Source organism: Podarcis raffonei, chromosome 6 (genome assembly GCF_027172205.1).
Source record: "Podarcis raffonei isolate rPodRaf1 chromosome 6, rPodRaf1.pri, whole genome shotgun sequence".
NCBI lineage: Eukaryota > Metazoa > Chordata > Lepidosauria > Squamata > Lacertidae > Podarcis > Podarcis raffonei.
The window spans coordinates 93,843,018-93,857,720 of NC_070607.1; the positions used below are offsets into that span (position 1 = coordinate 93,843,018).

The 14,703-nt window shown below is 49.6% G+C and overlaps 1 protein-coding gene across 3 annotated transcripts in view; it reads left to right on the forward strand.

The window, feature by feature from the left end:
• The first annotated feature begins 1,481 nt into the window (after positions 1 to 1,481).
• Positions 1,482 to 14,703, forward strand: part of ZNF512B (zinc finger protein 512B) — a 41,629-nt gene continuing 28,407 nt past the window's right edge. For 2 of the 3 annotated variants that reach the window (XM_053394532.1, XM_053394534.1), the window contains exons 1-2: positions 1,723 to 1,830; positions 13,581 to 13,706. In XM_053394532.1, the coding sequence (XP_053250507.1) occupies positions 13,583 to 13,706 (124 nt within the window). In that variant the 5' untranslated portion in view covers positions 1,723 to 1,830; positions 13,581 to 13,582. Of the gene's footprint in view, positions 1,606 to 1,722; positions 1,831 to 13,580; positions 13,707 to 14,703 lie in introns of those variants that run through there. The other variant, XM_053394533.1, reaches the window with a different exon arrangement.

The window sequence follows — 14,703 nt, forward strand, 5'->3', positions numbered from 1 at the left end:
GACACTCTTAATCCCAGGGGTTGAGGGTTCAAGCCCCACATTGGGAAAAGGATTCCTGAACTGCAGAGAGGTGAACTATAGATGACCCTCCTGGTCCCTTCCAACTCTACGATTCCAAGTGGATGGAGAAAAGATTTTTTCTCTCTCTCACAACACTAAAATCTGTAGACATCCAGTAAATGTTGGGAGATTGAGGACAGGTAACAATGACAAACCTAGACAGCATCTTAAAAAGCAGAGACATCACCTTGCTGACAAAGGTCCGTATAGGTAAAGCTATGGTTTTCCCAGTAGTGAAGTACGGAAGTGAGAGCTGGACCATAAAGAAGGCTGATTGCCAAAGAATTGATGCTTTTGAATTATGGTGCTGGAGGAGACTCTTGAGAGTCCCATGGACTGCAAGAAAATCCAACCTCTCCATTCTGAAGGAAATCAGCCCTGAGTGCTCACTGGAAGGACAGATCATGAAGCTGAGGCTCCAAGACTTTGGCCACCTCATGAGAAGAGAAGTCTCCCTGGAAAAGACCCTGATGTTGGGGAAGATGGAGGGCACAAGGAGAAGGGGACGACAGAGGACGAGATGGTTGGACAGTGTTCTCGAAGCTACCAGCATGAGTTTGACCAAACTGCGGGAGGCAGTGGAAGACAGGAGTGCCAGGTGTGCTCTGGTCCAGGGGGTCACGAAGAGTCGGACACGACTAAATAACAACAACAAAAAGCCCTTCTTGACAAAGAGCATTGTTAAACTGTGGAACTCCTTCCAGCAGGAGGAAATGGCGGCCACTAACCTGGATACCTTTAAAGTTTAAAAGAGGGTTAGACACATTCATGGGAGGAAGGGGCTATCGGTGGCTACTGGCCACGATGGCTATTCCTGTGCTTGGGTTCTGCTTGATGGTCGGCCACTGTGAGAACAGGATGCTGAACTAGATGGGCCACTGGCCTGATCCAGCAGGCTTTTCTTAGGCCAGGATTGCACCTTCTGGATTGAATCCTGCATGCAGCGGGCCCTGGAGAACATGCTGAAGAACTGATGCCACAGTAGACAATTTTTGCACTCCATGGGCAAAAAACAAGGTTACTAAAGGCAGGTTCCTCTGTGGTTTCTCCTTACGTGTTTTTTTAAATGGGAGGGCGTTTTATTCCCCCCCCCCCGCACCCCGGATGCATGCTTCCATCCCCATTATATTTTAAGAGAGAGTTCCCTGCGCGATGAGGAGACGATGATCTGCGCTGTGGCGAAACAAAGAGCAAACTCGGTGGGTGGCAACCGCAGCGGAGATGCAGAAAACAAGAATTATTATTTAAAAAATGAAAATCAGATCAACCCTAAGAGGGGCAGCTTCTTCGCCCCCAACTCCAGTTCTGCGCCTGGCCACTTCTGCAGCGCCCTTGCTTGCGCCGGCCCCCTTGGATCGCGGCGCACCTGCCGGGGGACCCCCACCCACCCAACTCCCAGTGCGCGCCCCCCCCCAAAAAAACACACACACACACCACCACCCAAGCCAGCTCCGTCCTCCTCCCGTCGGGCGCCGATCCCCGGCTGCAGCCGGGGGAGGAATACCGCGAGAGTTGCAAGCGGCTTCCCTCGGCCCGGCTGCGAAGGTAGGGAGAGGGGGGAAAGCGCGCGCGGGGGGTGGGCGCATGGCTGTGGTTGTGTGTCTGTGTGTGCAAGTGTGCGGGCGACGTGGTGGCGGCGGCGGCGGCGAGGGGGGGTCTCCGCGCATGAGCCGGCGGCGGCGAGGGCGCTTTGGCCGTGCGCATCGCTGTGCGCGCCCGGGCCCCGCCGGCCGAGCGAGCGAGAGGAGCGCGCTGCCCGCCCGCGCCGAGGTAAGCCCGGAGCCCCCCGCCGATGCCCGGCCCTCGCCTCGCCTCCCTCCGGCCCTTCCCCACCCGGAGAGGGGCTTTTACTCCGCCCGGGGGCCCCGGCTCGGCCTCGCCGGCCGCCTCCCCACGACTCGCCCGCTTCCTTGCGCCCCGCGGAGCTGGAGAGACCCCGGGCGAGGAGGAGGAGGAGGAGGAGGGCGAGGGGGCCAGCAGCGCCTTCCCCAAACCCCTCTCTCCTTCCCCCACCCCTCCCTCTTTTTCTTTTCCTCCCATCCCTCTCTCTCTCTTTCTCTCTCTCTCTCTCCCTTCCTTCCTTCCTCTCTCTCTCTTTCTCCTCCTTCTACATAAAAAGTCGCCATTTTGCTTCATTGCTTTTCCTGGGCTTTTTAATTAATTATTTTGTATGCCTTCCGCCCCCCCCTTTCAACACCGCCCCGCGCGCTCGACCCAAAGAGGGGTGGGGGGTGGGAGGCAGATTTCCTTTTCTTCCTTTCGGTCTATTTATATGTCTTTTTCTTCTTTTTCCTCCACCCCCCACCCCCTCCGCACCTTATTTTGCAGGCGCGGAGATCAAACGCTCGCGGGTGGAGGGCGGCTGTTGCTTGTTGGTAGGGGGTTTATTTGTGTGTATATGTGGTTTTTCTTTTAATTTCTCGGATTCCCCCCCCCCCTTTTGCAACCCTCTCCCTTCCCAAACCGTCCTGCTGCTTCCCTCCCGTTGCAAGATTTTAATTTTTTTTAAGCAAGCGAAAAACCCATCTCTCTCTCTCTCTTTTGCATTCTCCGCCAGCGCTGCATTTCCTTGATTATTCGAGCTTATTTTTTGGGAATTGGGGAAGGGAAAGAAGGGGGGGGGAGCAACCGAGTTCTGGAAATGTGGGGAAAAAGAGGAATAGCAGAAGAGGTTCGGAGCTTTCGAGTGCTTTGCTGCTTTGGAAAGCTCCCCTTGGAAGTGGATTAGAGTTGGGTGAGCCTGTCTTCTCTCTCGCGCCCCCCCCCCCCAATTGCAAACTAAGCGGCCTCGCCCCTGGGCAGCGACAGGTGGTGCGACCTCCCCCCTTCTCCAACACACATATCGTGCGCCTGGTGTCAGGCACGCTTGCCGAAAGTGGTGCAGAGCGGAGAGGTGGGTGGGGCTCAGGTGGGGATGCTTGACCTACCTGGTCAGGTCACTTGGAGGTCACGAGGGCAACCAGCTCTTGGTGGCCCCCTGCCCTGCCCTGCCCAGAGGTCAAGGTCAACGGTGTCCGAAATCGAGGACCTGAACGACTTCTCTCCTTAATCCATGTGATCCTGGCTTGAGCGCACGGACGCACAAGCGCCTAGATTGAGAAACTGGCGTTTTTGGGGGGAAGAGGTGTGCAGCCTGAGCCCTGGATCCCTGGCAGTGATGCTGCAGCGCTGCAGCTACCCGTCGCAGCGCACCTGGGCCAAACGGCGGCGACCCTCCTGCTGCCCACAGGCGGACCTCATCCTTTGGGACTCCTGGCGCGTCTCAGACGCCTGGCCCCTGGGCCATGCCTTTGCCTCGAGGCGCTTTTGTGCGCCATGCGGCAGCAAGGCAACTGGAGAGAGATGGAGCGTGCAGCGAACATCGCCGTCTTCTTGGCGGGCTGGTAAGAAGACCAGCGCAGGCTCACCCCGGTCCAACCCCTAGATAGGGCTGGGAAAGGCACCCTGCCTGAAACCCCCTGGGGAGACGCTGCCAGTTAGTGTAGGCAGTATTGAGCTGGGTGGATCAATGGTGCGACTCAGTGCAAGTCAAGTTGCTTAATTCGGAAACGTGAGAACTGGGGCAGTTTTAGCCACAGAGCTGAAGCACAGAAGGTATCCTGGTTAACTCCAGGTAGGGGTGGGAATGTCTCCTGCCTGAACCCCTTGAGGGATGCTGCCAGTCAGTGCTGGGCTATGTGAGCCAGTTCTCTGCAAGGCAGATTCTGATGTTCCTACTTAAGGATTATGGGGGCTGGAGGCTCTGAAAAAGGAAATAGAGATCTTGGAAGAGGCTGTGGGATTATAAGCCCTGCCTGCACCCAGTCACCCCATTTATTTGGCAGGGTATAGGGACACGGGTTAAACCACAGAGCCTAGGGCTTACCGATCAGAAGGTCGGCGGTTCGAATCCCCGCGACGGGGTGAGCTCCTGTTGCTCGGTCCCTGCTCCTGCCAACCTAGCAGTTCGAAAGCACGTCAAAGTGCAAGTAGATAAATAGGTACCGCTCTGGCGGGAAGGTAAATGGCATTTCCGTGCGCTGCTCTGGTTCGCCAGAAGCGGCTTAGTCATGCTGGCCACGTGACCCCGAAGCTGTATGCCGGCTCCCTCGGCCAGTAAAGCGAGATGAGCGCTGCAACCCTAGAGTCGTCCACGACTGGACCTAATGGTCAGGGGTCCCTTTACCCTTTACCTTATGGGTGCTAATGAAACATTTCTCCTTTCGGTTTTGATTCCTGCAGTACACACCTCCTGCTGCGTCTTCCTCAAAACGCACCTTTCCTACCCAAACCTAAGTATCCTGGAAATTTTCTATACAAGATGGGACCATCAGCAGCCACGGGTCACAATAGCTAATTCGAACCTCCACATTCAGAGTCAATATTAGTTGGGGGGGGTGCATTTTGCTTTTGGATTCTTCTTATGATTTCCCTGGGGGCACCTGATGGGCATGTGTAGGAAATGGGATGCTCAGTTAGGTAGACTTTTTGGTTTGATCTTGTTGGGCTTGTCTTAATGTGTTAACTGCATTTTCTTTCTTCGCCTTTTGGTATCCTTCTATCTCTTTGTAAGCTCCTTGGGGCAGGGACTCCCTCTTCCCTTCTGCTCATATTAACTGTAACGTGCCACATGGATTAATGACAGAATGTCATCTATGTAATCGGGCTGTGTTATCGGAGAAGGCAAGTTTTCAGGGGTATTATCCATCTGGAACAAAGCTTGCCGTCTAAACTTGATGTCTGTGGTGGAATATTTTGCATGTCTTGCAAAAGCAAGGCCTGGAATCATATGAGGATGTTGTAGCTTGATGATGGTTCGATTTTTTAAGTGCACAGCTGCCTTTGCCCGTCTCAGGATGGTAGTCAACGAAGTTTTACTCCGAATAGACCCATTGAAATTAATGGACCAAATTCAGCCATGTTCATTCCTTCTAGAGGATCATGCACTGAGTAAAACTTAGTTGAATACAGTCATACCTTGGCTCCCGAACAAATTAGCTCCTGAACGATCGAAACCCGGAGGTGAGTGTTCCAGTTTTCGAACTATTTTTGGAAGCCAAACGTCTGGCGCGGCTTCCGATTGGCTGTAGGAGCTTCCAATCAGCCAATCAGAAGCCGCGCTTTGGTTTCGGGAGTCGAAGGGACTTCCGAAACGGATTCCGTTTGACTCCCAAGGTACGACTGTACCACCCTAAGAGCCTTGGAGGGTAGGTCACTATTATTTCCCATTTCACAGGGAGAAAAACTGAGGCTGACAAATTTGCAGATGTACCTAAGACTACAGAGTGAGCTCCAATCCCCGGGCAAATTATTTGCTGGGTTCTACTGATTATTTGCTCAGAAAGTTTTTTTAGAGAAGGATAAGTCGGATAGAGAGTCTTGGAATTCCTGGGCATTTGTTCCTCCTTTAGTTCCTTTCAGAAATGATTGACCGACGGCATTTAGCGTCCTTTAAAATTATCATTACGGTGTTTTCACATTTGCCTTTTTACGCCTGCTGGCAGCGCGGAGTGGGAGGTGATCGTTAATCCTCTGAGAAAGGAACCTTGAAATCTTGGGATGCGCACACAGATTTCCCGTTCAACTGATGGAGGGGAATTATACCCGTTTTAAAGCTTATCCGTTTAAAAGTGCTGTGCACGGAATCTGTTCCATTCAAAACAGGTTCTTTTCTTTTTGTCCCCCCCCCTCCCGCAATTTAAATGCAAGGTCTGCGGAAGCAAGGAAAAGGAAAAGAGTCCGTTTTTAATTTAATCCAGGCTTTGGCGGGTGGGCGGAGGAATAGAGCTGTTCGTGTCCAAGAAGTTTTGTTGTAAGAAACACACACACAAAAAACCCCCACACCAACAAAAAAACTCTACGTATCTTGCATAAAATGAAAGGGAAGGGAATTGTAGAAATCAGTAGGTGGCTAGGAAATCATTCTCCTGTCGCACAGACCTATGTTTACTGCAGCAAACAACTTCCTAAACTGTGCTTTGCCTAGTAACCCGTGTGTGTGTGTGTGTGTGTGTGTGTGTGTGTGTTTAACCCTTTCCTCGCTGTCATTTTCTCCCCTGCAACACGTTCCTTCCAAGCCATCTCTCCCCAAACAGCATCGCAAGTTTGCAAATAAATCTGGTGGGGTTTGTGCAACAACTCAGACAGAGAGATGGTTGGAGGAGTGCAACAGTCAAGGGGAAAGGTTTATATCCCCCGCCCCGCTCACTTGCCCAGGGATTCTCCTGCACAAGTGCCCCCGTCCTGTAGGGCATCTGCTTTGCGTTGTCAGAAGGTCTTGAGTTCGATTCCCAGCATTTCCAGGCGAGGCTAGCAAACCCCTGTGTAAAATATCCTGGAGATCTGCTGCCAGTCCGTGCCAGTATTACTGAGCCAGATGGATCAAGACAGCTTTCTGTGGTCCTATGTCTTGTATTGCAAACATGGGTTTGGGATATTCTGCTTTAGGAGGGGGGCTGTTGGGAGTTGAGATCGTGTGTTGGCAAGCTTGTGCCCTGGACGCCACTGCTGCCAGGTGGGCCAGTTCCCTGCCTGGGATGGGGCAGCTGGAGACCTTGCTGGTGTTGCCACCTTAATGATAGAGAGACCTGCATCCACGTTGAGATGCTGTTACTAGGACACTTGGGGAAGCCTGCTCCAGACCTCCCCAAACCTGGAGCTTCTCCCAAGCTGAATAATAGTAATGCCCCAGCCACTCTGGGCAGGTCCAACACATAAAAACAATATACAATGGTACCTTGGTTCTCAAACTTAATCTATTCCGGATGTCTGTTCCAAAACCAAAGCGTTCCAAAACCAGGGCACGCTTTCCCATAGAAAGTAATGCAAAATGAATTAATCCGTTCCAGACTTTTAAAAACAACCCCTAAAACAGCAATTTAACATGAATTTTACGATTTAACGAGACCATTGATCCAATAAAATGAAAGCAATAAACAGTGTACTGCAGTCACACAATCAGTCGCTGAACCGGGTTCCACACAGTCACAAAAATAAAACAAAAAGAGCCGCAAAAACCAAAAACGCAAAATAAATAGCAAAAACAGACAGACCTCAGCGTAGCACTCAAAACGGAAGGGTAACTCTCAAATCATCATTGTAACACTCAAAACGGAAGCATAATACTCAAAATGAAAGTGTGGCACTCAAATCAGAAGTGTAACACTCAAAGCATTTTTGGCTTCCGAAAAGAGTTCGCAAACCAAAACACTTCTGGGTTTGCAGAGTTTGGGTTCCAAGTTGCTTGAGTAGCAAGGCATTTGAGAACCAAGGTACCACTGTAACATCAAACATTAAAAACTTCCCTATCCAGGGCTGCCTTCAGATGTCTTCGAAAAGTTGTATAGTTTTTTATCTGTTTGACATCTGGGAGGAGGGCATTCCCTTGGCGCTGGACCTCAGCGTCCGGGCTGAACGATGGCGGTGGAGACGCTCCTTCAGGTATACAGGACCGAGGCCGTTTAGGGCTTTAAAGGTCAGCACCAACACTTTGAATTGTTCTCAGAAGCGTACTGGGAGCCAGTGAAGGTCTTTTAGGACACTTAACTTAATGAAAAGTATGCAGGCTGTCAGTGTGGGATGTCACTGAGTGCAAGGCCTCCATGAAGTTTCGAATATCCTCTTTTAAAAAATTAACATTAGCGAACATATGTGCACTTTTAAAAATGATTGTTAATATTTTATTAAGAGAATTTCAGTTAAAAGAAATAAAGTGGAGAAGAGAGAAAGAAAGGGGGAGCAAAACAGTGCAGTGTTTTGTTTTTACATTATGTGCACTTCTGACAACAAACATTTAAACAGAGCTGGCCTGCGCTTTGGCGTTTATTGACGTACTTGACTTTAAAAACACAGACATACTGGAAAAGTTGCACAATATTTTACTAGAAACATTTGAAATACATGAATGTTTGTGGGGGGGGGGAAACACCCACAACAATCGAAGCTTAAAAATAAAATATTTATTAAAAGCAGATCCCACAAAATGTTTCTTGTTCCAAATTACACAATATTAGCTGAACGTATTAATGAACTGAATTAGGAAGAACAGACTCCTCAAGACAGTCATAGAAATACATTCCAGGTATTGCTTTGCGTGTTTACTCGGAAGCAAGTGGCGCTAAACTAAAGGGAGATTACTTCCAAGTAAGAGTGCATGAGTTATTTTACAGACAGTGCAATTTACAATAGTTGTTGCTGCTTAAAACTGGGGCAAACAAAAAAACCCCATTTATTTCTGTTAATAAAGATTGAGGAAATGGGACCAGAACACTAAGCAGATGTATGGCGAAGTAGATCGAATCAGTATCTTTACTACGCCGCAGCAAGACAGGTTGGTAACTAGGGGTGGAGCAATAGCAACGATAATGTGATTAAAAAATAATAATAACACTAGACCCAAACCTGGAGCAGCCAAACACTTTCTGCATTTAAGAAATGAGGAAGGTAAAGGGACCCCTGACCATTAGGTCCAGTCGTGGCCGACTCTGGGGTTGTGGCGCTCATCTCGCTTTACTGGCCGAGGGAGCCGGCATACAGCTTCCGGGTCATGTGGCCAGCATGACTAAGCCGCTTCTGGCGAACCAGAGCAGCGCACGGAAATGCTGTTTACCTTCCCGCTGGAGCGGTACCTGTTTATCTACTTGCACTTTGAGGTGCTTTCGAACTGCTAGGTTGGCCGGAGCTGGGACCGAACAATGGGAGCTCACCCCTTGCGGGGATTCGAACCACTGACCTTCTGATCGGCAAGACCTAGGCTCTGTGGTTTAACCCACAGCGCCACCCACATCCTAAGAAATGAGGAAACAGTCCAATTGGTTATTAGTATAGGCTTAGGGATTCAGGGGCGCTGAATGGGGGACGAGACCCCCCCCCATTTTCAAGGAGGGTGCTGGGGTCCCTCAGTATTTTGTGGCCACAACGTGCCCCGCCGGGTCTACCTGCCACCGTGATGGGCCTTGGGCCTCCCTCCACCGCATGACATCACACACGTGTGTCGGGGGGCCCCCAGCATTGGGCGGAACCCGGCACGTATGTCGACGCTGTCCGCACCTCTGCTTTCCCCGTGCCTAAAAGCACAGGTCCAGGCGGTTTTCCATTTGCTGCCCGCCACTTTCCCCAGGAAAATCCAGTTGGCATTTGGTCCGATTCAGCGGTACGGTGCTGGTTTTCCAAGGAGAGAGGCAAACTGGAGTGTGGATGAGCCCTCAGTTTCCAAACTTGTGTCTGGGCTGGACCTCACTAGATGGAAAGTGGGCACTCTCAGAATTTTTAATCTTTATAGATGATTAGCGTGTCAGGGATTGTTTTTCCCTCCTAAAAAGTAAGGGGAAATGTGTGTGCGTCTTATGGAGCGAATGCAGGCTGCGCAGCTATCCCAGAAGTCAGAACAGCAAGAGGTATCGCTGCTTCTGCTGCGCAGCGATCCCTCTTGCTGTTCTGGCTTCTGGGATTCAGAATATTTTTTTTCTTGTTTTCCTCCTCCAAAAACTAGGTGCATCTTATAGAGCGAAAAATACGGTAGTTCTTTCCTCCCCAGCATAAGTTTATATAGTTTTGATGTTTTAAATCCAGCTTATGAGTCTCTGAACGGTTCAACCCAGAAAGAAACCGCCATTTCAGGCAGAACCAGGCCATTGCTTCTTGATTTGCAATGAGGGGTAGTCACCTGAGTTTTACTCTCTGCGGTCGCTCCCCATCTGTGGAATGGTCTCCCTGGGGAAGTTCGCCTGGCACCTTCATTATACACCTTTAGGCGCCAGGCAAAAACATTCCTTTTTAACCAGGCCTTAGGGTGATCTGATTTATATCCTATGCTCTTTTAAAATGTGATTTTTTTGGGGGGGGTTGCTATTGGGCTGTTGTTTTTATTTTTATTAGTTATTTTGTGGTTTTTATATTTTGATTTTATTCTGTGAACAGCCCTGAGACCCCTGGGTATAGGGTAATATATAAATTCAGCCAATCAACAAAAATTAGACTCACAAGTAAACCCATTGAAATCAATGAGCCTAACGAAGGGCTCATCCAGACAGTCTTTTGTGACGAGTTTCTAGGTACAGGTCCAAGTGATTGTGTGTGTGTGTTGTCCTGACACATTCTCCAGGAAAACCCACTTTTTACTGCTGTATTGGAGTGAACGGCAATTGGGTTCCCCACAGATTGACATTTGCTCCGAATCAACGGTAAAACGGCAAGTTTGGTCGCCATCACATCCTCCCGTGAGCTGAATGAAGATGTCCATTATTTTTTGCACTTTTGATTCCTCTAGCATTCAACTTTGCTGCTTGGCGATGAGTTCTGGCGTTGTAAGAGGGAGAAAAAGTTTTGTCTGTCTACATTGGTGTTTTCCAAACTCTGCTCCCCAGCTGTTTTGTGGACTACAACTCCAATCATCCCTAGTTGGCAAGACCAGTGGTCAGGGATGATGGGAATTGTAGTCTGGAAAAAACAGATGGAGACCCACGTTTGGGAAACCCTGGTCTATATCTTTTACTTGACTCTTCAAAGAGAGCGCCACACCCATCCAAAAGAGGCTGGATCGCAGATTCTGGACCAGCTGCTCTCCAGGAGACCGATAACCTCTGCACTGTGCACGGATCTTGTCCACGTCTCTTCTGTTTTGGCACATTAGAAGATGATGATTCTCAGTTCCGCAAATCCAATATCCAACTTCTCCCCTGGCTTCCACCCCAGTGTTGAATACCAACCCATGTGGTTGGCACTGTGGTCTAAACCACCGAGCCTCTTGGGCTTGCCGGTCAGAAGGTCAGCAGTTTGAATCCCCACGACGTGGTGAGCTCCCATTGCTCTGTCCCAGCTCCTGCCAACCTGGCAGTTCAAAAGTACTCCAGTGCAAGTAGATAGGTACCGCTGCGGCGGGAAGGTAAACGGCATTTCCATGTGCTCTGATTTCCGTCACGGTGTCCCCCACGCTGGCCACACGACCCGGAAAGCTGTCTGTGGGAAAACGCCGGCTCCCTCGGCCTGAAAGCGAGATGAGCGCCGCAACCCCATAGTCGCTTTTGACTGGACTTAAATGTCCAGGGGTTCTTTTCCTTTACCTTTTTTAGAATCCATGGACTTTAATCGTCCCAGAGAAATAGACAGCAAAAAAACTTGCAGAGTCAAGAGGCCTTTCAGAATTCCTTCTATCCTGTTCCACATTTTTTGCTCCAGGTCGGTTTCCCAGGTATTAAGCCTAATGTGGTCCCAGGCAAAGAGCCAGGCAGAGCCTTTGACATTATTAATTAATGGCTAGGTTACTGCAAATGGCCACATTGCAGATTAACTTTTTTTTTAAGGGGGGAAGGGAAGAATTGGGTCGGTCAAAGCCGAAATATAACAAAGACTTCTGTCCTGAAGGAGTGATTAAGCTAAAGCTTTGCTTTCTAGCCTGATTTGCCTGATAATCTGGTTGTTCTACAATCGCTCCCCCAGAGAAAGCAAGGAATTCTCTGCGTCAGCTCCCAGCGGTGCTCGCTTGGGCCAGGGAGTTCTGCAAAAAGACTTTCTTCCATTCTCAGGCACGGCAGAAACTACCCCGAAGGCCTTCCATGGGCCTGGGCGCAATTGGCGTTTTGCAGAAAATCTAGTTATTACCCAGGACCAGAAACAAGTGGTGCAGGAGTGCTTAATTCCATGCATCCACCACCAGCCACCGAACGACCACATTCACAGCATTCTTTTAAGGAGCTATGATTCCACTTTAAACAGTCAGGGCTACCCCAAAGAATTCTGGGAGCTGTAGTTTAAGCACCCTAAGAGTTGCTAGGGAAGACCCCCCTCCTGGTTCCTTTCACAGAGCTACAATTCTCAGTCGCTCTTCATGGGGAACTCTGGAAATTTTAGCTCTAAGTGGGATGGGGCCTGCTAGCAACCAAAGCTAAAGCTCTCAGAATTCTTTGCGTGAAGCCGTGACTGTTCAAAGTGGTAAAGGTAAAGGGACCCCTGACCATTAGGTCCAGTTGTGGACAACTCTGGGGTTGCGGCGCTCATCTCGCTTTAAAGGCCGAGGGAGCCGGCGTACAGCTTCCGGGTCATGTGGCCAGCATGACGAAGCCGCTTCTGGTGAATCAAAGCAGCGCACGGAAACGCTGTTTATCTTCCTGCCAGAGTGGTACCTATTTATCTACTTGCACTTTGAAGTGCTTTTGAACTGCTAGGTTGGCAGGAGCAGGGACCGAGCAACGGGAGCTCACCCCGTCTCGGGGATTCGAACTGCCGACCTTCTGATCGGCAAGTCCTAGGCTCTGTGGTTTAACCCACAGCTCTAGTGCTTTAAATTTATGGTGTGCATCTGGTTTGAAGCTGATGCATTGATATAAGCACCCTGCAGTTAAAGCTTCTCTTGTGTCTTGAATTGGGGAGGGGAGGAGATGGCTTCCAATAGGAACCTAGCTTAACGCTCATCGTTTTATAGGAAAAGACCACTTAAATGATTCATACTGAGAATTTAGATAAGGCTCACGTTTCCCTGTTTAGCACAGTTTCCCCATTAATAAGGAAAATTGGAAATTTATCGCTCAGATCTCATTAAAACCCGCTCCCTCTCCCCTTTCTCATCATGAAAATGAGAAAAGAAGCAAAAGAGGGTTTCTGTAAGGCCTAACAGAGAAATCATGATTATTCACTTTTTCCGTATTTGCACTTGGGCTGAGCGCATCTCCCCGAATTCATTAATGGGGGAGCTTTAACCTCAGCGGCTGTTGAATTGCTGCTATTCCTGGGCTGGGGAATCTGTGGCCCTCCAGAGCTTTGCTGGACTTCAGCTCTCAGCATCCTTGACTGCTGGCTAAGCTTGATGGGAGTTGGAGTCCAGTGACATCTGGAGGCCTGCAGGTTCTCCAAGCCTGTGCTAATCATGTACATTTGGAAACAACTGGAACATGGCAGCTAGAGTGGTGATTGGGAGTGGCTGCCGAGACCATATAACACCGGTCCTGAAAGGCCTACATTGGCTCCCAGTACATTTCAGGGCACAGTTCAAAGTGTTGGTGCGGACCTTTAAAGCCCTAAATGGCCTCGGTCCAGTCTACCTGAAGGAGCGTCTCCCCCCCCCATTTTTCTGTCTGGACAGTGAGGTCCAGCTCCAAGGGCTGCGAGAAGCCAAGCTACAGAGAACCAGGCAGAGGGCCTTCTCGGTAGTGGCACCCACCCTGTGGAACGCCTTCCCACCAGATGTCAAGGAAATAAACAACTATCTGACTTTTAGAAGACATCTGAAGGCAGCCCTGTTTAGGGAAGCTTTTAACGACTGATGTTTTACCGTATTTTTAATATTCTGTTGGGAGCCGCCCAGAGTGGCTGGGGAAACCCAGCCATATGGGTGGGGGTATAAATAATAAATTATTATTATTATTATTATTATTATTATTATTATTATTATTACACAGGAATTGGCCTCCTACACTTAAAGAGGCAGGATCAGGCTGCTTTTTTATATAGCAGGTGACAGGTGCAACCCAAGTCTTCCTTCTATCAAGCTCTGTTCTCACGTTGAGCAATCGGCCTGCTTGATCGTGTCCTTTTTCCTTTGCTTTTAGCCATGGCAGATTCGTATTCCTACAGAGGTGGAAAGAAAGTGGCTGGATCTAGCAAGACCAGCGCAGACAAAGATAGCAGCAAGGCACAGGTGAAGATAAACCCGGCGTACGAGCAGTCAAGGCTTGGTGAGTAAGCGGACCACCTTTTCCAGCTGCAATAGGAAGGGCTTCGTTTGAATTAAGAGAAGCGCCATTGGCTAGGGGAACCAGAACAGGGCCCTCTATATGTTATTGGGCTACAACTCCTAGTGTTACCAATGGTCCAGGGCGATGGGAGCCTGAAACGCGGAAGGTGTCTTCCTGGGTACCTGTCTCCCAGCAGTGCAAGGAAATAAATACAGTGGTACCTCGGGTTACAGACGCTTCAGGTTACAGACTCCGCTAACCCAGAAATAGTACCTCGGGTTAAGAACTTTGCTTCAGGATGAGAACAGAAATCGTGCAGCGGCAGCGGGAGGCCCCATTAGCTAAAGTGGTACCTCAGGTTAAGAACAGTTTCAGGTTAGGAACGGACCTCCGGAACGAATTAAGTTCTTAACCCGAGGTACCACTGTAGCTAGGAAGCACATACAGGTCAGGGTACTTGATAAATTAACACTTTGGTTAAATAAAAGGTACAGTCATACCTCATGTTATGTTTGCTTCAGGTTGAGCGTTTTCCGCGGTGACCTGGAAGTAACAGAACGGGTTACTTCTGGGTTTCGCCACTCGCGCATGCACAGACACACAAAATGACATGCACAGAAGCGGCAAATCGCCACCCACGCATGCGCAGACACGGGTTGCGTTCTGTTCAGGTTGCAAATGGGCCTCCGGAATGGATCCCGTTTGCAACCAGAGGTACCACTGTATTCCATTGCCTGCCAGCAAATGTTGTCCCCCACCGAAATGAAACCCAGTACAGTGGTGCCTCGCAAGACAAAATTAATTCGTTCCGCGAGTCTTTTCGTCTTGCGATGTTTTTCGTCTTGCGAAGCACGGTCCGTCGCAACTGCGCCTCTTCAAGCGGCTTTAAGAAAAAAGGGAACAAACTCGCAAGACGTTTTCGTCTTGCGAAGCAACACAAAAACCGAAAAACCCTTTCGTCTTGCGCTTTTTTCGTCTTGCGAGGCATTCGTCTTGC